At 35.0% G+C, this 20,536-nt stretch overlaps 4 protein-coding genes across 4 annotated transcripts; 2 read left to right on the top strand and 2 right to left on the bottom strand.

Annotated features, from left to right (window-relative positions):
* Positions 1-208: 208 nt before the first annotated feature.
* On the top strand, positions 209-4,120 carry LOC108814160 (BAG-associated GRAM protein 1). The gene is made up of 18 exons (XM_018586667.2): positions 209-511; positions 632-682; positions 790-887; positions 1,014-1,089; positions 1,320-1,448; positions 1,524-1,570; positions 1,668-1,788; positions 1,930-2,046; positions 2,129-2,158; positions 2,242-2,341; positions 2,572-2,678; positions 2,780-2,926; positions 3,005-3,109; positions 3,177-3,323; positions 3,441-3,494; positions 3,569-3,632; positions 3,733-3,794; positions 3,888-4,120. The coding sequence occupies exons 1-18, from the start codon at positions 323-325 to the stop codon at positions 4,020-4,022; spliced, it is 1,779 nt and encodes a 592-aa protein (XP_018442169.2). The 5' UTR covers positions 209-322; the 3' UTR covers positions 4,023-4,120.
* A 57-nt stretch (positions 4,121-4,177) lies between these two features.
* LOC108814162 (54S ribosomal protein L51, mitochondrial) lies at positions 4,178-5,020 on the bottom strand. The gene is made up of 3 exons (XM_018586668.2): positions 4,870-5,020; positions 4,582-4,688; positions 4,178-4,505 (listed from the first exon to the last, which is right to left on the bottom strand). Exons 1-3 carry the CDS (start codon positions 4,947-4,949, stop codon positions 4,333-4,335), a joined length of 360 nt encoding a protein of 119 aa, XP_018442170.1. The 5' UTR covers positions 4,950-5,020; the 3' UTR covers positions 4,178-4,332.
* A 2,860-nt stretch (positions 5,021-7,880) lies between these two features.
* LOC108815541 (putative F-box/kelch-repeat protein At4g11770) lies at positions 7,881-9,274 on the top strand. The gene has a single exon (XM_018588111.2). It carries the CDS (start codon positions 7,968-7,970, stop codon positions 9,135-9,137), a length of 1,170 nt encoding a protein of 389 aa, XP_018443613.1. The 5' UTR covers positions 7,881-7,967; the 3' UTR covers positions 9,138-9,274.
* Positions 9,275-9,884: 610 nt separating this feature from the next.
* Positions 9,885-14,345, bottom strand: LOC108814412 (protein NLP9). The gene is made up of 7 exons (XM_018586976.2): positions 13,988-14,345; positions 12,782-13,713; positions 12,580-12,618; positions 11,669-12,379; positions 11,191-11,311; positions 10,758-11,117; positions 9,885-10,685 (listed from the first exon to the last, which is right to left on the bottom strand). The coding sequence occupies exons 2-7, from the start codon at positions 13,616-13,618 to the stop codon at positions 10,090-10,092; spliced, it is 2,664 nt and encodes an 887-aa protein (XP_018442478.1). The 5' UTR covers positions 13,619-13,713; positions 13,988-14,345; the 3' UTR covers positions 9,885-10,089.
* Between the last annotated feature and the right edge of the window lie 6,191 nt (positions 14,346-20,536).

Raw genomic sequence — 20,536 nt, forward strand, 5'->3', positions numbered from 1 at the left:
ATCAAAGATCTCATGTACACGTTTTCAATCGTTTCAGTTTAAAAGTCTTTCACTCGGTGTTCTACGGTTACTGCTGTTCAAACCAAATTCCAAAACTAGCCCTCTATTCCCCTCAGTCTTCGAGTTAATAAACCGTAACTGCCTACAGTTCCAAGGATATTTATGTAATCTCATTCTCTTTAAACTAAATTTCTCAGTTTCTTTCTTCTCCAAAAGTGCATTTGTTCTCTGTTGATTCCATTTGTCGGAAAAATGAATCCCTAGACCTCCTTGATCGCCGGTGAATTTCGTATTTTTTATCATCTTACTCTATTTGATCGAGATGGTTCCGTTGAGGGTGGAGTTTCTGGTACCTTCCACGTGGGAGATTGAGGTCGCGGTGGCCGCTTCTGCTTTCTTGATCGTTTCTTATTGGCTATTCGCTTACAAAGTCGACGGAGATGACGAAGCTAACGGTGGTGTTGGATTTGATCGAGATTCCGGTGGCGACGCCATCTTTGACAAAGACAAGGTTTTCTGATTTTTCTAAATTGAACGCTTATTTTTGTTTTAGTATCCATAGCCTGAGAAATTTTGGGAGTGATAAACAAGTTTTTGACTTGCAGTTTGTGAAATTATTTTTATTGTGTAGATAAGACAGTTGAGAGGAGACACTCAGACAAATGCTCCATACATAATCAAGGTTAGTTTCTTAAACTGGTTCTTATGTTCTTTTCATCTGCTTGTCTGAATAATTTGAAGGTTAATGTTGGATTATAACATTTTGTTTTGGCTTTTTTTTTCTCTCAGGTGGAACTGCTGGCTGCTAAGAATCTCATTGGTGCTAACTTAAATGGAACATCAGATCCTTATGCTATTGTCAATTGTGGATCAGAAAAACGATTTAGGTAGTTAAAAAAATCTTTTCTTTTTTCAATTCTTTTAGATGTTATAACTTTGTAAAGTACAAAATAACGTATATTGATGAGTGCTTATACTTTTGCCTATCTAATATATCTCTTTGTTTGTGACAGTTCTATGGTCCCTGGCTCTAGGAATCCAATGTGGGGTGAAGAGTTCAATTTTCCTACAGATGAGCTTCCTGTTAAGGTACTCATCATTCACAACTTTAAAGAGGCTTTATGACTTAGTTGGCTTGTTTAGAGTTCTCATGTGAAGGAGCCTAGGGCATAAAGTTGATTGTCATATGAATTGGTAAAGAGTACTGAAAGTCACTTATTTAGATTGATAATTTTTGGATGCAAAAACAATTCACCACTACCTTTTTTATGTTCACCAGATGCGTTTTCTAACATCTACCATATGTTTTGTAATGTCAGATCAATGTAACAATTCATGACTGGGATATCATTTGGAAAAGTACTGTCCTTGGCTCAGTTACTATTAGCGTCGAACGTGAAGGCCAGACGGGTCCAGTGTGGCACTCATTAGATAGCCCATCCGGACAGGTATGTTTATTCCTGTGAATGGTTTAAGGCAAGCCTTCTTGTTTCTTTGGAGGCTAATCCAATATTGTTTGTCAGGTTTGCCTTAACATTAATGCCATCAAACTACCGGTGAATGCTTCTAGGTAGTCTGCTCTCTTGGCTTATCTTGTTTAGAGAGTAGAGCACAACTCATTTAGACGAGGTTGTGTTGTGTTTACAAAATGGATTTTTCATTGGTAGTGCTATAACTGGATATGCTGGAGCCGGTAGAAGAAGGGTCTCGTTGGATCAGCAAGGTCCAACAATTGTACATCAAAAGCCAGGGCCTCTGCAGACGATATTTGATCTCCTCCCTGATGAGGTAAGCTAGTCACAACCAAGTACTAACTGTGATATATTTATTCTAAGAATCTCATGTAAGGGTTAGAATATCATGTGCCTGAGATGTGTTTTTCTGTTAAATGTTCAATACTCTGATCATGTTCCCTGCAATTTTACTTAGGTAGTTGAGCACAGCTATTCATGTGCCCTGGAGAGGTCGTTCTTGTATCATGGCCGAATATATGTTTCTGCGTGGCACATATGTTTCCACTCCAATGTTTTCTCTAAGCAAATGAAGGTTAGTGCTTCTATAAGTTTAATAACTACATTCTAAATTCTATGAATTAATAGTAAAATTTGCTCTCCTTCTCATTTTGCAGGTAGTTGTACCTCTGGGAGATATAGATGAGGTAGTATTATTTTCTTGACCACTCAGAATTTCTATTGATTTAAACTGATAACTGGGCTAATGATGCGTAAATGTTTATTATAGATTCGTAGAAGTCAACATGCATTGATAAACCCAGCTATTACAATCATACTACGGATGGGCGCTGGTGGGCATGGTGTTCCCCCTCTTGGGACTCCTGATGGTTAGAGATTTATGTTTATTACTGGATTTTCAGTTTTGTGATTAGATCAAACTTCATGTCTTTCTACATCTTCAGCAAAATGTTTTTTTTTTAATAATGTTAGTTCAGAACATTTTTCACATTTAGTTTATGGCATAGCCTTTTTCCTGTAGGACTAGAGTTTTGGAATTTTTATCTGTAATGTGCTTTGTCATGTTTATGTCTTTGTGGAACACCTTCTTTTATTTCAGGTAGAGTGAGGTATAAATTTGCATCGTTTTGGAACAGGAACCATACACTAAAAGCATTGCAGCGTGCAGTAAACAATTATCATGCAATGTTAGAAGTTGAAAAGAAGGTCTCTCTCCTATTTGGCTGGTTAATAAAGCATTTAACTTGATGTGATTGCCTGAAAAACTTAACATTTTTCACCTTTTTTGGTGGCTTCTTACTCTGTAGGAGAGAGCAGAGTCTGCTCTGCGTGCTCACAGTAGCTCTGTGAGAGGAGGTGGTAAAGTACAAGTGAAAGCTCCTGAAGATATTGCAGCTGTACCTGTAACGTTTCAGGCATTTGTCAAGGAAGAAGTCCTTGTCGGCATTTACAATGTAAGCATTTGTTTCTTCTTTTTTTAATGCTATAGTTTGTTTTCTGGAAGTTTATGCATCATATACTCCTGTGTGCAGGATGGTTTCCCAAGTACACCTGAGCAATTCCTGAACCTTTTGCTGGCTGATGATTCCACTTATACTAATGAGTATAGATCTGCACGGAAGGATAAGAACCTTAATGTAAGTTTTGGCTTTAAAAGCTGCGCTCTTTAAGATTAAACTTAACTTGAACTTTGTGATATTTTAGATTGAGCCTTGGCATACTGCTGAAGAATATGATGGTCAAGTTAGAGAGATCAAGTTCAGATCTATTTGTAATAGTCCTATGTGTCCACCAGATACTGCTGTGACCGAATGGCAGCACGTTGTTCTATCACCAGACAAGAAAATGCTGGTAAGGATGTTTTTTTCCCGAGTAAGATAGTATATGATATAATCTTGTTGTAGATTCTACGCACAAAATGAAAAAAAAATTGATATCCCATCTGATGATACTTCTTATATCTTTCAGGTTTTTGAAACTGTGCAACAGCCACATGATGTTCCTTTTGGTTCTTACTTTGAGGTGACTTCATCAATCTCTTTGCAAACCCATCATTCATTTCAGCTTGGCATGCTTGTTCATCATGTCTGTATCAGGTCCATTGCCGATGGCGATTGGAAGCGAAAGAGGAGACTTCCTCTGTAATAGATATAAGAGTTGGTAAGTCTCCCTTCTAAGGATTCCACTTATTCCAAAGTGTAGTCGAGTAAAACTTGCAATGGCACAATGTATGAAAGTGACCTCTTGTATTCATGTGCAGGTGTACATTTCAAGAAATGGTGCTTGATGCAATCTAAGATTAAAGCAGGAGCAATTGATGAGGTTAGTTAAATATTTTTTTTGTCTTTATTCCTATCAACTAAGCTTAAGATTCCACCAGAATAGGTTTTGTCTGATTACATACATTAACAACAGTACAAGAAAGAAGTGGAAGTGATGCTAGAAGTGGCATCGTCGTATCTCAAGACACACTCGTCCTCAAGCAGCCGTGGGGATACAGACAACAACTCCGCTTCGTTACCTTCAATACCAGAAGACATAAGCTCCTAAACTTTACCAAAATCAAAACAGCTTCTCAAAGTTCTTTTTACATGTATATGTTGTCGTAACCAATAACAAAGAAATGAAAAGTTTGAGTTCTGTCTGTATTGATAAGATAGATACTAAATACCAAGTACCTACTAGAACTGATCAGCAAAATGAAATTTACCATAAACCTCTCCTGAATTTATTAATAAGACAGAAAAAAATCAAACATTTGAAGCTGAATCTTCGTCCAAATAAGAGTAGAAACAACTTGTGATTTGCGAATGTAAAGATAACAAGGATGAATCCTGATACTATTTTAGCAAAGAAAGACTCAGAACTTGACAGCGGTTGTCCATGTGCCTTGAACACTGGGGTGTTTAGTCACATGCCTAGTCCTCAGCTTCACCACTTTCCTTCCAAGAGAGTTCCTAAGCCTCGTTGCATTCAGAAGCACTTGTTCAGGATCCAGGTTCTTCACACACACCACCCTCTCATTTCTATTCCCTATACAACAAAACCGTATATAAAAATCGCTAAACACTTGCATGACCTGTACATTTATAAAAGTAAGAGTACATACTGTATATGCCCTTGAGGTAAGGATGTTGCCCCCTTGAAAGCTCGGTTACCACTTCGAGCTGTGGATTTTTCTCTATCAGCGCAGGCAATTCTGATTCCATAAAGGATCTGTATAATGATTTAACAATAAGGAACATGTTCAGTACTAGTTCCTAACTATGAAATGGTAACGATTTCATTAACATGGATACATCAAAGAGCGAACAATAGACCCAAACATATAAACATCAAATGTCGTCCAAATGTTGTCCAGATTCGTATAGATAGATGATAAAGAACTGGTGGGTACCTTATGCCTCTACTGCTACCTCCCCAGTTACAGTAGCTCACTACCAGCTTCTGGAGCTGCCATACTCCTCTAAGCGCCATCTCAAATCTCTTGTCAAAGGCCACCAACAAAAACCCTACTCTTCTGTGTAAATGGATTTGATTAGAAAAGAAAAGAAAAGAATATCACGTGATCGGTGCACGTGACTTTTTAGACTAAATAAAAGATGGGCTTATACTATTTTTATGTATTTTACATTAAAATGGGCTTTATATTGGGCTCCAATAAAAGAATGTAGCATGACTGCAACTGTAATTTTGACTTTTTCATTTGTTGTTGTTTTTGTTGTTGCTACTTGCTACTTGTTAGTTAGTACTAGAGTCAAAGGTTATTTAAAATTACAAAGAAAATGATAAAAAGTAGATTTGTTTACTTTATAAATTATATATATATATATATATATATATATAGCCTGATAATTTAATATTCTCATGTTTGAGGATTTATATAATTTCTCTTGTTCTGATGTTTGATCTATGATGAATAAAATTGATCTTGAGTTTATTTTACTAACATGACAAATTTTAAGGGTTCAACTTATATTTTACTAATCAACTAATTAATAATGCATGATTATCTATTTTTAATTGGTTTTTATGTTTTATATCATATTTTATGGTATTTTCTATTTAAAATTTTTCTACTTTCTCTCTCTTTAGCTTTGTTTTGAAGTGATTTTGGGTCTGACTGATGAATGAAATGAGCCGGGGGGGGAGGGGGGTGGGTTTATATAGGAATGGCAAAACCATTGAAATGGTGCGACCCTATCGCCTGTGTGTCGTCGCGCATGGCTCCGATTGCATGCGTTGCGACACACGGGCGTCCAAATGTCACTCAGCATGACTCCCTCACATGCCAGATGACAGCAGCACGTCCACATGTCTCTCAGACTGGTTGGAGTGCTTGCATCGCGACACACGAGTTCCCTGGGTGTCGGTTCGCATGTGCAGACTGCAGATATGGAGGCACCTCGTGCTACGACTTGTCAAGCAGCAAGGGAGAGGCTCTTGCACGCCTACACCTCCTCTTTGGGTTGACACTCAGCTGCCTAGTGGATAAACATCACGTCCTGACCTCTCAGATCAAGCCACATCGAGCTTCTCGGTCGATTTGCGCGATTTCGACCTTTCCGGCTTATTTTCGACCCGTGACCAATCCCGAATATTTTTCCGCTCCCGTTCTGATGCTCTGAATATTACTAATAGACTCCATAAGGATTCTGAACTTGGATAAAAATATTTCCCGAGTCTCCGGCTTCCTCGAAAAATAGACAATACCGAAATCAGAGTTTTCGGTCGATTTCGGGTTTTCCCGTCGTGCTTGCTTCCCGTCATGCTTGCTTCCCGTCCTGCTTGCTTTCCGTCCTGCTTCCGACTTATAATGTCTCTGAAATAATATTCCGCGCATACGAAGTTTCGGGGAAAACTTAGCGGCTAAGTCACGTCATGCTTCGAAAACGTCGTGCTTCTATCCCGTCGTGTTTCCAAAACGTCCGTCTGATCAATCTAAGATTATTTATTATTATTATTTATTGTCTTTTATGACTTTTTGCTGATTCTTTTCCATCTTTGATCACATATATTTTTGTTAATATTGTACTTTTTACCTTTGTTACATATGTTTATCACTTGTAACTTTACATCTACATTGTATGTATATTAATTAGCATATGTAAATGATAAAAATGTTTACATTTACCTACATAATTTTATATTAAATTTTTACTATTAGATATTTTACTATTATATAGATTTCTCCCTTTGTTAAAATTAATACATAATTTTTAATATGTTTATATTAGTATATTAATTATATTTTCATGAACATTTATAGTAAAACTTTGAGATGTTTCATGTTTGTCCCAAATATATAGGACTCTCTTCCAGTTGAGGTTCTGCGGATTAGGACAAAACTCCATCGCCGTTAAAATGTAATTATATAAAACACTCGACTTAATATACCTTAGCGAGATTTAGTGGATCTTCTCGTCCATGTTTTCACGTGTGAGAGACATTTACGTGCATCAAGTATTCAAAGGTGATGTAGTTGATGTCAGATGCTGAGAATCCAACGAAACTCTCTCTAGACTCCCTCGTGTAGACCGTACCCCAAACCGACACAGGTGAACAAGTAGAGTATACTAGGGCGCTTGAGAGAACCATGTCCCGTCTCTGATCGACATTTAGTTCTCCTGAGATACAAATCAGTTTTTTTTCTAACAAGAAAGATATGTTGGAAGTGGGATATATATTGCGACGTGAGGTCGTAAAAGAAGTGCAAAGTTCACCACTTCTAAGAAAATGAAGGATACACTAGGTCAAGCCTGGTCCATATGCAAAAATGTGAATTTAGCATAAGCTGAAAGACACTATAAGAACTTAATAAAATTTTACAAACAAAAATTGATGCTATTAAAATTGTTGTCTAATTGTTTTTTTGTGCTAAGATATGTATTCTCTTCTCCAATTTAAATTCTTCTTTAAATCTTTCTTGTTGTATGATTATTAAATTGTGAAAACTTTTGGTTTTAAATGATTAAAGTCAAAATAGTATGTTTTGTTCCGCTTTCGGTCTGTTTTAGGCGTCATATCAATCCAGACCAGCATCAGCATTTGCCATTGCCATGCTTCCTCTAATCATGCTCGATCAATAATCCACACATGATCACTGTCCAAGTACCAAGAGAAAGAATTATATATAGGAAATTCTCTACGAGAGTTCAAATTATTTCCTATAATTTGTTTTATAAAATTTAACTCTAGCTACATATGTTCAAACCAAATATTAATTTAATATATTTGTTTTACAATCTTTAAAGTTTTATTTAGTTTATATTTAAATCTTTTCTCATATAAATTTAGATTATAATTATATTAGTATTTATTGTAAATATACACATCAAAAAGTTTTCGCACGGCACTGACTTTAAATCGATTAACTCGAATTTTGTTTTTCACATATTTGGTCTAATCCGCTTTGATACGTCTCTCGAATATTTCCTGATACTATATAGTAGTTAATAAAGGCTCACGAGATTATTCTCTAAACGTTTTCTGCCAATGACGAATTTCATAGAGTTTACACGGGTACATATTCTTGATCTTCCTAATGATTTACTGTTGAATTGCTTAGGTCGGGTTTCAAGATCGTACTACCCGACTCTTTGCTTAGTCTCCAAGAGATTTCGCTCTCTTATTAGATCGATTGAGCTTTACCAGACCCGAACTCTCTTAGGCCGCACCGAGAGTTGTCTCTATTTGTGCTTAAGGTTCAGCTATGGTTCTAAACAATGTTGGTACACTCTATGTAAAAGACCAACTCCAAGCCCTAAACCTAAGCCTAACCCTATCTCAGGATTGTTCAGTCCATGCTTTAGACCATTTAGAATCCCAAAGTCGAGCAACTATCATATGGTCTCTGTCTCAACTCTCAAAATTTCTGCTTGGCCTTGGTGGAATTGTGTCGCAATTGGTTCTACTATCTACAAGGTTGGCAAATTTATCGATGGTGGGATCTCGTCTAGAGTCTTCTTCTTGGACTGTCGGTCTCACACTTGGCACGAAGCTCCAACTCCAAGCATACAGATGACGCCAGAGTGGCCTCTTGTGAGCGTTATTGATGGGAAAATATACGTAGTGGAAGGGTGGAATGATCCGGATTCATCAGATTCGATGGAGGTTTTCGATCTGAAAAAACAAATATGGGAGCATGTACCATGCCCTAGAGCAGAGGTATTCGGGAAGAGTCTTACATTAAGAAGCTTAGCCATAGACGGAAAGCTTTACCTGATTGGGGATAAGAATATGGTTTACACGGCGGCTGAAAATAAGTGGGACGTTGTAGGATATGAGACGCGTATATGTTCGGCTTTCTGTGATTCTTCATGCGTGATAGACAACATAATGTACAAGTATAGCTTGTCCCGAAAGCTTCAATGGTACGACTCCAAGGGAATATTGTGGAGAGATTTAAAGGGTTTGGAAGAACTTACAAAAATACCAAAGAGCTGTACTCGTGTTAGGATGGTCAATCATGGTGGAAAGATTGCGCTTTTGTGGGAAAAGGAAGTGCGTGGTTTTGTCTCCAACGAGAAGAATATTTGGTGTGCTGTGTTTGCGGTTGAAAGGCGCAGCGAAGAAGAGGTTTATGGGAAGCTTGAATGGTGTGAGGTTGTGCTTAAAGTCCCCAAATCATGTTGTTTACTGGAATTTCTTGCCGTTAATGTTTGATGGATGAACAAGCCATTAAATACCATTTGAGTTCAATTCTATACTCCTTAAAGTAATATGACGCTTTTTTCTTGTTTGAATTTTTTAGTTATTTGTTGTTTTCCTCTTTTCTCTGCTTCCTATGTTTTTCTTCCTCAAACGTTCATGTAAAAAGAGAAATTGTTTTCTTTTTTTGTGCTTAACAAAGGTTTACTGATTCACAAAATATTCGATTTGGTTGCTTCAAGCACTCGAAGAAGAGTCAAATGAACAGACATTCTATAACTAATTTTTTCAGTAAACGAATTATGTGCATTAATGTACGATAGTATTCAACGGTGTCAGGATTATAACATATGACAAGTTTGTTTAAAAGTAAAAAAATCACGGCCTCAAATGTTATTTACAACAAAATGGTGGTATTCTAATAGTAACTTTTGGAACTCAGTGTGTATCCACTTTGCTACTAACAAACTCGTGTCAGACAATGCGATACGTTCAGTGTGTATCCACTTTGCTACTAACAAACTCCTGTCAGACAATGCGATACGTTTTCAGAGTACTCTACTATGTATTACTTGTTTCTTTCCGAAACCGACCAAATATTTATTCTTTTTCTAAAAATATTATTTACAGTAAAAAGCCTATGAATTAATAATGTTAGAAATAAGGTTGTTGATTTTAAAAATTATTTTATATGTGTTTTTACAATCTTATATAGTCACTATAGTTCCTCGTTATGCAAAGTATGGTACCGTGAACGCCAAGACAAGACAAGCCAATATATATCATTCAAGATCTACGTCTACAAATTGTTTGAAGCCAAAATACCATATATATATCTGCCTTTTTATGATTATATACATTCTTTCAACTCCACTACACATATCTTTTGTCCTACATGAGTATCTAATATCAGACCAAACATAGATAATGTGTTTATATATATGATACTGTGGTGATAATACAGATGCTAGGAACATGTTCCGAGGTACCCATTGCTGCCTGCTGAACTTCCCATTGCGGCTCCAAGTAAATCACGTACCAAAAACTTCACAGTATGTTTTCTCATACCATTTAATATCTCTAAACATTCTTGAAGATCAGAATCTGTGACCAACATCACCCATTCTTCATCATCATCCAAGTATTTCAACTGAAACGCACTTTCTTGCAGCTTGAAACGCTTAGCAACTTCTTTGTATAGCTGAGAACACCCAACAACATATGGATCTAGCTTGAAACGTATAGTGTCGTCTCTATAAGTGGCTTTTACAGTCAGTAATGATCCGCTCTCGCCGCTACTGTTGTGAGTTCTAAGCATTTGGTTCTGATCTTGTTCCATGGAAGTAGATGAACTTCTAACAAGAACCGCTCCTGAACCATTTGATGAATCCGACATGCTGCTTGAGATCGATGGGTTTGGTTCAGCAAGTGCTAGAGAGCTCAGGCACCTACGGAAACAAAGGTCTTTGTCCTTCTTTACATCTGCACTCCTTGTCCCTATATCAAAATCATCACTATAGTTCAAGCCAGACTGTTTGCTTGTCCATGGCTCCATCAAGGATCCTGTAGACATAAAAAAATAGCTTATTAGATTCTTCACTAGTTCTAATAGCTTATCCAAATAGGTTCACTTACCTGTAGGTCTTGCTTCATTTGGTTCAACACTATTCTCCAACTTAACCCTGCCACCATCATGAGACTTGACTTTCAAAAGCTCTAAAGACATATCTTCATCCATATCACACTGCCTTCTTACAAATGCATCATCATGACCCAATGGTAGACTCTTTTGAGTATCAAACTCTTGAGTAAGCGAGCCGACTGCTATGAACTCCCCTGTTACTGAGTCAAACTTTAGTCCTCCTTCTACACCTTGGACAGAGTCCAGCACTGTCTGTATTTTCCTTAGTGACCTATTCACTTTGTTAATCTTGCGAGATGGCCACCTCATGATTCCATGTTGTCTGCATATCCGTTTTAATGTAGTGGGACAAACTGTAAAAAAAAGCATCCAAGTTAGCAGGTGAACAGTTTGTAAGGGATACAAGAAGTGAACACTAATTCTCACCACCAAGGCTCTTTGCAGCATCCTTTAAGCTCCCAGAGAAGTATTGTTGGAGAACGTTTAAGCTCACATTCTTCTCTGTGCTGCTTTTCTTCTTCTCGTATTTTCTAGCTCCGCTAGGTTCCTACAAAATATGTGATGGGAACAAACGCAAATTAAACTTGGAAAAAGAAAAAAAATTAAAGAGCAAAATACAATGAGGCAAATACCGAGTTTGCATATTAATTATATGAATAATATAATCCTTTAAACCCTTATTTTTACAGCCTCAAAACTCTTTATATTTTTTCCTTTAGAAAAACATTCCTATCTAATAAGAGTATTTTTCTTTATCATAAAAGACATACCGTACCAAAATATGATTTTTTACCGGTACATAAAGATTTAAGTTACTTTTAATAAACCCAGTCATCCTATACATCTACCTGCCATTATCTAATGCAGAACATACACGAATCAGACATTCAGACACATCATATACCTGTTGAAGAGTTCCATGAGAACCTGCTATATCACTCGAGATGATACTAGTTCTAGTATAGTTGACATCTGTGTCAAGCAATGTTGTCTGAAAGCTTCCTTCTGAAACAGTAGTTTGTGTAAGATTTGACATTCTGTCTCCATTCCAAAGTCCAACTTCATCTGAAACAGTTCTCAGAGTCCGACATATTCTCTGCATCGTGCCAGAGAGACTGTCCAGCAAAAGTTGTTGTTCTAAGCTTCCCTTCATGTGTACAGGTAAGAAAAACTCAAGTATATAGTCACTATCCCCAGTGAACGTGCTCCTTAGTTTGGTAGCAACTGCAGCATTAAGACCGAACTTTCTAGCATGCTGAACAAGAGGGTACTCGCTGATATCAAATGTCTTTACATCAGATGAGAAAGACGGTTTGTTTGATATGAGTGCTTTGCCTGCAACTCCTTGCCCTTTGCTCAGATAATGCTCCATGCATGCATTTACAAAGCCTTCCATCTCCATGTCATTCACATAACATGCAGTCTCTTCTATGCAAAGAAGAGAACCTCCATCTGATTTTTTGCCATAGACTTTGACCAGCTCATCGTTGGCTCCATTGGAGTAGCAGTTACATGGAAGCCAAGCTAGTGCTAAAGGTAACCTATGTGCATGGCACACTGCTCTAAGGACATCTCTTATCTCAGCCAAAGCTTCTTTTTGGTTGCTTGAAAGGTACTGGAAAAGAACCAAACTATGTTAAGTTTTTGGGGATTCCAACTTAAAACCAACTGGGGATAAGTGGAGGAGTCCAAATCCGTCATATCCCATCAATCAAAACTTCCGATGTGGGAGCTTTATATTCTTACACACTATTAGATCTAAGCAAAAAAGTTAAAAATGAAAACCATTTTTGTTTGCTTGGTTCAGAGATGTACCTGGCGACTAGGAATAGTTGATGTTTGTAAGTTCACAGCCTGACAAAGATAAAAAAAAGGTATATATATATATATATATCACACTGCCATCATTGTTTCAATATGATGTTCATGACACATAATGACATTAGGGAACACCACAAGAACAAGAAAAGACACATACACACACACAAAAGAGAAGCTAGGGAGAAGGGGAGTTAACCTGGAGAGCACGGCAAACAGAGTCCATCTCCAAATCAAAGTTTGGTTTCTCCCTGCATGTCACAAGTTCCAGGACACCACAACAAGATGAACCAGATTCTTCAAGGACAGGAATAGCAATCGAGCCACGAACATCGTTATCTAGAGCATGTTTCATCCTTAAATACTCAGCTGTCTTGTAGTACATCACGTTTGATGTCCACTCAGGAACTCCAGAGATAAAGACTCTCCCTGGAAGACCTGGAGAAGAGTATTGGCTTGTCTCTGCAGAGAATGTGTACTTTCTCGACACTTCACGGTATCCAGATAGCCTCGAGTCAAGCAAGTAAGCCTGATCACAAGTACTAAGCATGTACTGATCTCCAGACTTAACAGGAGTCCAGAACTGAGCCAGAATCCCCTCTCCAGAGAACTCCATAAACAAGCTTAGTGCCTTAAGCATCTTCTCATCAAGTGAATAGCTCAATGACCTTGGAACACTACACTCTATGGCGCTACTCTTGCTTCTTTTACCTGATAGGTAATGAAACTGAGAGCTCATCTCCTGGACCGGTCTCTTCTCGCCAACGTAACACCCTTCTAAACCATTGAAAGAAGGAGAAGGATCTACATGTAATGCAGTGAAACCTCCAAAAGGTGTAGGTGTAGTAGTGGATTGAGAGGTGGTTAAGCCGTATTGAGTGAACAATATATCATTAGCGGAAGGGGTGTTGCACCAAGAAGCAAAAGATTCGAAGTTCACAAGCTCTGAAGAAGAGCTAAACATATCTTCTTCAGAGATCAGATTCTTAACCCAACCATCCATTTCTTCTGCTGGAATATCTGAAGTGTTATCCATTCTTTTGATGTGATTCGACTGACGACAGAAAGACAAAGTTTGGTTTCTTGGTAATACTGATCTTTTATCAGTTTGGTTCAGTTTTCATGCGTATTCTACACAAGACAAGGAGGAATAAACCACAAAACACCAGATTAGATTCACTTATTGTTTATGTTCCCAACAACTTATGCTCTATCTCCAAAACTAAACAAGACAAACTTCACCGCAAGGAAAAGGAAAAAAATAAAATCTTAAAAATCCAAGAATTAAACTATTGTATGGTCGACTAACATTATTTAAAGGAACAGCACATTCAGGAGGGATTCAAAGGAAACAAACACCATTAAACAAAACAAAGAAACGAACTTCTAAGTTGTAGAACTGAACCTGGAGCCTCAATTAGCAATATAGGAAGAGGTTAAGCCGTGAGTTGTACTGTGGGAGAGAGAGGTTTAAGCCACCGAGGAATATATATATAAAATTAGAAACTTTATTTGATAAAATATATATACGCAGGACTGTATATACTAAGCCGATATGGTTTCCGTTACAGGAAATTGCGCTGCAAGCTTGCTCTGAAGCTCGTGGGAACTACATCAGCATAGAGAGAGATGGTTCCATTAATTGGGGAGAGATTCTTCGAGCTTCCTTATTATTTTAATGGTGTTTGTTTGTGTTGCTCTCTGCTTTTTGGCGTGTGAAATAACGAGGCTTTGCTCATCGACCCCACCACCTCAGATGAGGTATTGAGAAAGTATGTGAAATTTTATTTTATTTTCACAGAATAAATATATTTAGATCAGATAAATAAGTAGTATTTAGAGAACTATGGATATTTACTTCTATATTTGTTTTTATAATAGTACTAGTATATATTTAGAGGTAAATTTGTTTCAATCGATTTTTAATGTTATTTTATAAATGTAGGAAAATAGCATTATTTCTAATTTTTATTTTAAAATATAGAAAATTTTATTTTAAACAATACGTCAAAGTAAATTTTATTTTTATTATAAAGTTATTCAATTTTTGGAAAAAATAGAAAAACTCATTGAGATGGTCTAAAAGGAGTTTTAGATACAGAAGATAACTGTAGTCTGCGGTGGAAGAGTAAAGTGACACGTGTGAAGCTGTTAGATTTCGTAGCCATGGCTTTGCGTAATCTGACGTCACTTCTCTCGTTCATATTAACTCAATCAGTGAGAGAGAGCTGTCACTTTCTCCTCTTTTCCATATAAAACAACAACGATTATAATTAAAATAAAGCTGACAAAAAGGACTTTAAATAGCAAAATAACTACTTCTCTTTTCTTTTTATTAGCTCAAAAAGTCGAGCTGTTTGTGTTTTTTTTTTTGTAAGAAAGTCGAGCTGTTTGTGTTGCTTAATGCCTATGTCGTCATAATCGTTAATTTAAAATATGGTATAAAAGGAATAATGTAAAACCAACAAAGATGATCCTAAACCTAAATCATTTTGTTTACACATCTCTTAAAATAATCAGAACACGCATTAATTTATAATTTACTTGATCTCCCATAGTATTTTTTTTAATGAAATCTCCCATGGTATTGGAGCGACTGTCGGCAAGAGTATATTAATTGTCCACTACTGATGAATCAAACAATAATCAATTGGTCGATACATTTGAATATGAGAATACCAAAGGATTATTTCAACCCACAAAGTCATCTTAATTGAGACTCCGTCTTCATTTTTAGTTATTTTATATTAAAACAGAAGTACACGTATGGATTAACCCTACAAGTTGCACAGTATTTACGCTTAAATGCCACTGAAAATTAAATTAAACTACTTAATTTAATGCTTGTCTTTTCCAGTTGACTTAATGTGTTGTCTTAATATAAATTAAATTACCTATTTTAATGTTGTCTTTTTCAGTTGAGTTAATGTGTTGTCCTAATATAAAATTTAATTTTCTTTCTCTACTAAATCAATTTCGAAATTATTTATAATTATATTAATGTTGTCTTTTCAGTTTAATAAATACATTTCCTAATTCTAAATTTACCATATTTAATGATAATAAAAATCGCATATGATATGGTAGGAGATCACTATCTTTTAATATTCGAACCAAAACAATTTTTATGTTAAGTTTAAGTTTTTGCCATACATTATTCAAATTTATTTGTTATATAAATTTTTACTTTTATATTTTAAGAATTTTTTTTTTTAAACAATTCAAATGAGTTATCCGAACCAGAACATGAACCGAAATTATAAATGCCGAATGAGGCTAAAACCTTTCACCCCAAAAATCTAAAACCCAAAGAGACCTGAATCAAACCCGAATGAATATCCGAACGCCCATCTCTACTACAAGATATAGAAACTGAATCACTTTATTTATTTTCAAAAAATTATTTTTCATTGATTTTCTCATTAGTCTACAGTAATTATGAAAACTAATTGTCAAAATCCAATCTGAAAATTATTGAACACGTAAGCCCATTTATAATGAATTAGCAGTTAGATCAAATATATATTATATTACATTTCATTTTCTTACAAATTATAATCTTAATTTTTATATGTCACAAATTTGTTAAAAGTTTAACAATTATTTATTCTTACAAATTTTATAAGTAACGTATCATGTTTAATAGCATACTAACCATATTGTGTATTTTCATACTTATCATTTAAAAACTTTGTTTGTTATATATCTTACACATACATCTAATCATATAAATGTTAGATTTGTTTAGGTGATCTCCAGTGTCGGTGATACATTTTACGTTAAACGTAAAAATATAAAATTACTTAATTTAATATGATTACATTTACAAATATAACATTTAGTACACCCAAATTAAGATTTAAAATTAAATACCGAGTGTGATTATTTTTTAACAAATTTATATTAATAGAAATTCCAAATATTTGGAATTCGAAAGCATTATCACCCACACCTATACTATTTTAATTAGGATAACTGAATTTATATAAGAATATTTTATTAAAATTTTAATTTTAATTTTTGTTATAACTGCAAAAATTAGTTTTCGATATAAATTTATTATCAAATATTACAAATACATCATTTAATATAAAAAAAACTAAAAACAGAAAATAAATACTCGTGCGGTTGCACGGATCCAGATCTAGTATTTATTAAAGTCTACAACACCTTCACTGCAATACTACCAAATATGAGTATAGAATTACAAAATATTAACGTTATTAGTACAAACCCGTTAAATAATAAGTTCTACTTTTAACCCATGTATCTGTTCACCAAGTCTAATAATGACATCGTCGTTCTAGGCGATAATTGGTATTCACAACTAACACCTAAGTTCAAACTATTCTAGAAAGTTTTGTTAGAAAAATATATGCAACATTTTATTACAAGTGACGTTAAGATCAATAATAATATCGTATTCACATATAAGTTTAAGATTATTGCTGTTTAGCATTTATTTATGTTGCATCATTGTTGAGGTAGTGAAATACATAAAATACATATAGATTCATCGAGAACACGAAAGTAGTATGTAATGGGGACCATGACATTTATACTATGATTATATATTCTGGCACTCTAACTTAAACTATACAATTATACGTTTAAATATTCGCCCTTATGTCACTAATGATCCACTCCCTCTTGTCGTTACATGATTCTCTCCTTAGAATAGATTCCTAAAGTTAACATATGCTGAATCCTGGCCGTTCATTCTCCTTTGAAGATTAGGATTCTCTTTTAAGATTCCTTATCTCCTCCATATATACGTGGAATCTTTCAACAATATACAAAGATACCCACGTCTCTTCTTAGCTAGGTATGTGCTAGTTCCTCTATTTGCTGTAAAATCTTCTTTTTCTTAAAAATTCATATCTTAGTGCGAGTAGTTTATGTCTTTGCATTAATTATGTGGTTTAGGAATCATCGCAATACACAACTCGTTTGTGTTGTGTCGGCATGTAACATTTAGTGCTCTACAAGATCTACATGAGATAGGGTGAACAAAAAAAGTATCACACGCGTAAGGTTGAAACGGTCTGATCTAATTACACTATTTACCTGTCTTATATATATTTGGTTAATGTGATTTTCTTACATATAATGGTTCAAGTAGTTTACCATATCTAAATAAAGGTCTCTGTCGACAAAAGAAGAAGAGAAGGTGTTCATTTTTTGTTAAATGGTATTTTAGTCTATGTTTGATGTCAAGGTATATTCAGATCATGCCATCTTTATAAGAGGTGTACCATTTATTTATAAAAACAAGTCCTCTCACACAAACATGCAAAAAAAATAAGTTGTAAAATGTATATTAATATTATATCGTAGTAATCTCGAATAAAAGTGACAATTAATGTCAGTATCATCAAAGGTTTAGGTCGAAGGAGAAGATTTCTACTATAGTTCTTTTCCAGGTAATGTCAACTTGTGACGTTGGTCGCTTTCTAACACAACAATTCAACAAATGATAGATTGATGAGTAACATGATTCGGTATTTCCCCTTTATATAACGTTACATACTATCAATATATATAAGAAGATTTTTATATAAACTGAATACATAATGATAGTTCAGTAGTTTGCCACCTGTGTTATGTTGCATCACCACCCAATTTTCAACGGTTTCCTCTTATATTGGAAAGCTAGGAACGCGATTATTAGATTGTCATTTAAAGAAAAACAATAAAGTAAACTCTTATAAATATTGTTAGATAAATTATCCAGAGTTCAGATCATAAGTATCACTTAAAGTGCTAAGTTATCGAAAACAATTACACAGAAATAAACTAACGAGTTACAAAAAAAATAGAATGATCAACTTTTCAAATGATTTAGTGCGATCATGTATAGTATATAACTTATCAAAATCATGATTCAAAAGAATTATAAGTTATTAAGTTAATTAAGTTTTTTGAGAAAGATTAAAGTTAATTAAGTTATCTATTCGTAGTCGACTAGTAATTATAAACATGAGTTCCCTCTCTTCCCTATAAACAAAAGAGTTCCCTCTCTTCCCTATAAACGTGAAGGAGGTGGCTTCCATATGTCCATTTGTTAACATGGGTTTCGACTTTCTACGATAGCGATATGAAGGTTCTATAGAGATTTGACCACACATTTTGAGTATCATTAAGTCGTTTATAACGTCTTGAGAAGACCCTCCATCGTGGTTCTGATTTTGAAATATTTAGTGACTGGATGTTGAAGTTATGCAAAACAATTTTGGGTTGAAAAGTGAGAAAACGATAATAAAGAGATCTAAAAGAAAGAAATTATAACTCGAGTTTGTGGTCTGGTGGTGATTAATTTGAAGGCAACGGTGAAATATGTATTAGGGATAAATATCTCACATCGGATATTGGAAGAGATCCTTAGTAATATATAAGATATATGGACCACTTCATTTATCACCAATTGATTTTAGGTTAAAAGCTCATCTAGATTAACATGGTATCAGAGCCCAATCCAAACAATCAAATCCGATCTAGATTCAGCCAAAAGTCGGTCCATCGGTCCTTATCCAAACATTCCGATAGATTGACGCTCAAAGAACCATCATCGCGAAGAGGCGTAGTAGGGACAAAAGTCTCACATCGGATATTAAAAGGGATCCTTAGTAATATAAGATAGATGGACCACTCCACTTATCACCAATTGGTTTTATGTTGGAAGTCTATCTACATTACTAGTAAACATGTGCATATTTCTCAGATCCAAACCGGTAATTATCCGAAAAAATTGGGTTTTAGATCGGATTTGGATATAGAAAAATACCCGATCAGATGAGGTTTTAAATTGGTCGGATACTGGGTCGGATACGTGTTATATCTGAGATCCATAAGGGTATACAAATATACTTGAGTTAAAGCGTAGTTAAGTTAACCTTAGTAGATTACTAGTCCTAGTTAATGAAAATTTTCCACGCCTAACCACGCCTTACGAAATTTATATTTCCAAAACTCAATATTCTATTGATAATCGTATTAGTCGTTTATTCTTCCCGACATACCCGACCTTTGCGACCCAACATTGTTTTAACTAATAACGCTACAATATTGCCATGTCGGATGTTTTGATTTTGAATTAAAGGTTGATTAATTTTTGTTATGATCAATTTAAATTTAGGTATATATTTTTAAAAAATTGATAATTTATCTGAATTCTAATCGAATGATCAAATCGAAGTCATATTTAACAAGGTTGTATTTTCTGGGATCGTATAAGACACGATAAAATTTGTTAAGATCATAACAGGCCATTTCCCGTAATATTCATGCCATCACCGAAGTTACAACGAAACAAACCACAATACCGTAACTAAACCTCACATGATAACACAACTTTAGTAATATTAAATAAGGATATTTGTATATCATGTTTAATAACAAACTAAGAGAGTAAATAAGTGAGCATTTTTGTTATGTTTTTAGAGAGATTCATAAAATAAAAAATCTCATTTTATGCAATATGAAACTAGTATACATTTCATTCACATATGAATATTCTTTTGAAAAACATTATTATATAAGTAAAACATCCACAACTAATCATAGGAGGATGAAAAAAATGACAATATATTTAACCATGCTTGAAGCTCCTCATTGTAAGAACCATTTATTTTCTCATAAACTTTATGAGCCATCGATTTAGAAAAAGATAAACCTCTTTTTTGGAGGCGGCTTGACTGAAACATGGTTCCTGGCCTCGACTTCGGTCATGATCATCATTACCATCATCATGACGACGATGAAGGAGGCAATCATGGTTCTCTTTTCGATAGCCATGGTTTGATAAGATCTTAAATGGTTCTTTTTTTGCTTCTTTTTAGCAGTTTTAGACTAACTAACGTATTTATATGTAAAAGCAAATTTCTATATATAGTGAATTCCTAATTTAAGAATTTTCTTAGAATTTTTCAGTTGTCTTTTCTTAGGTATATTGCAT

Source organism: Raphanus sativus, chromosome 7 (assembly GCF_000801105.2).
Source record: "Raphanus sativus cultivar WK10039 chromosome 7, ASM80110v3, whole genome shotgun sequence".
Lineage (NCBI taxonomy): Eukaryota > Viridiplantae > Streptophyta > Magnoliopsida > Brassicales > Brassicaceae > Raphanus > Raphanus sativus.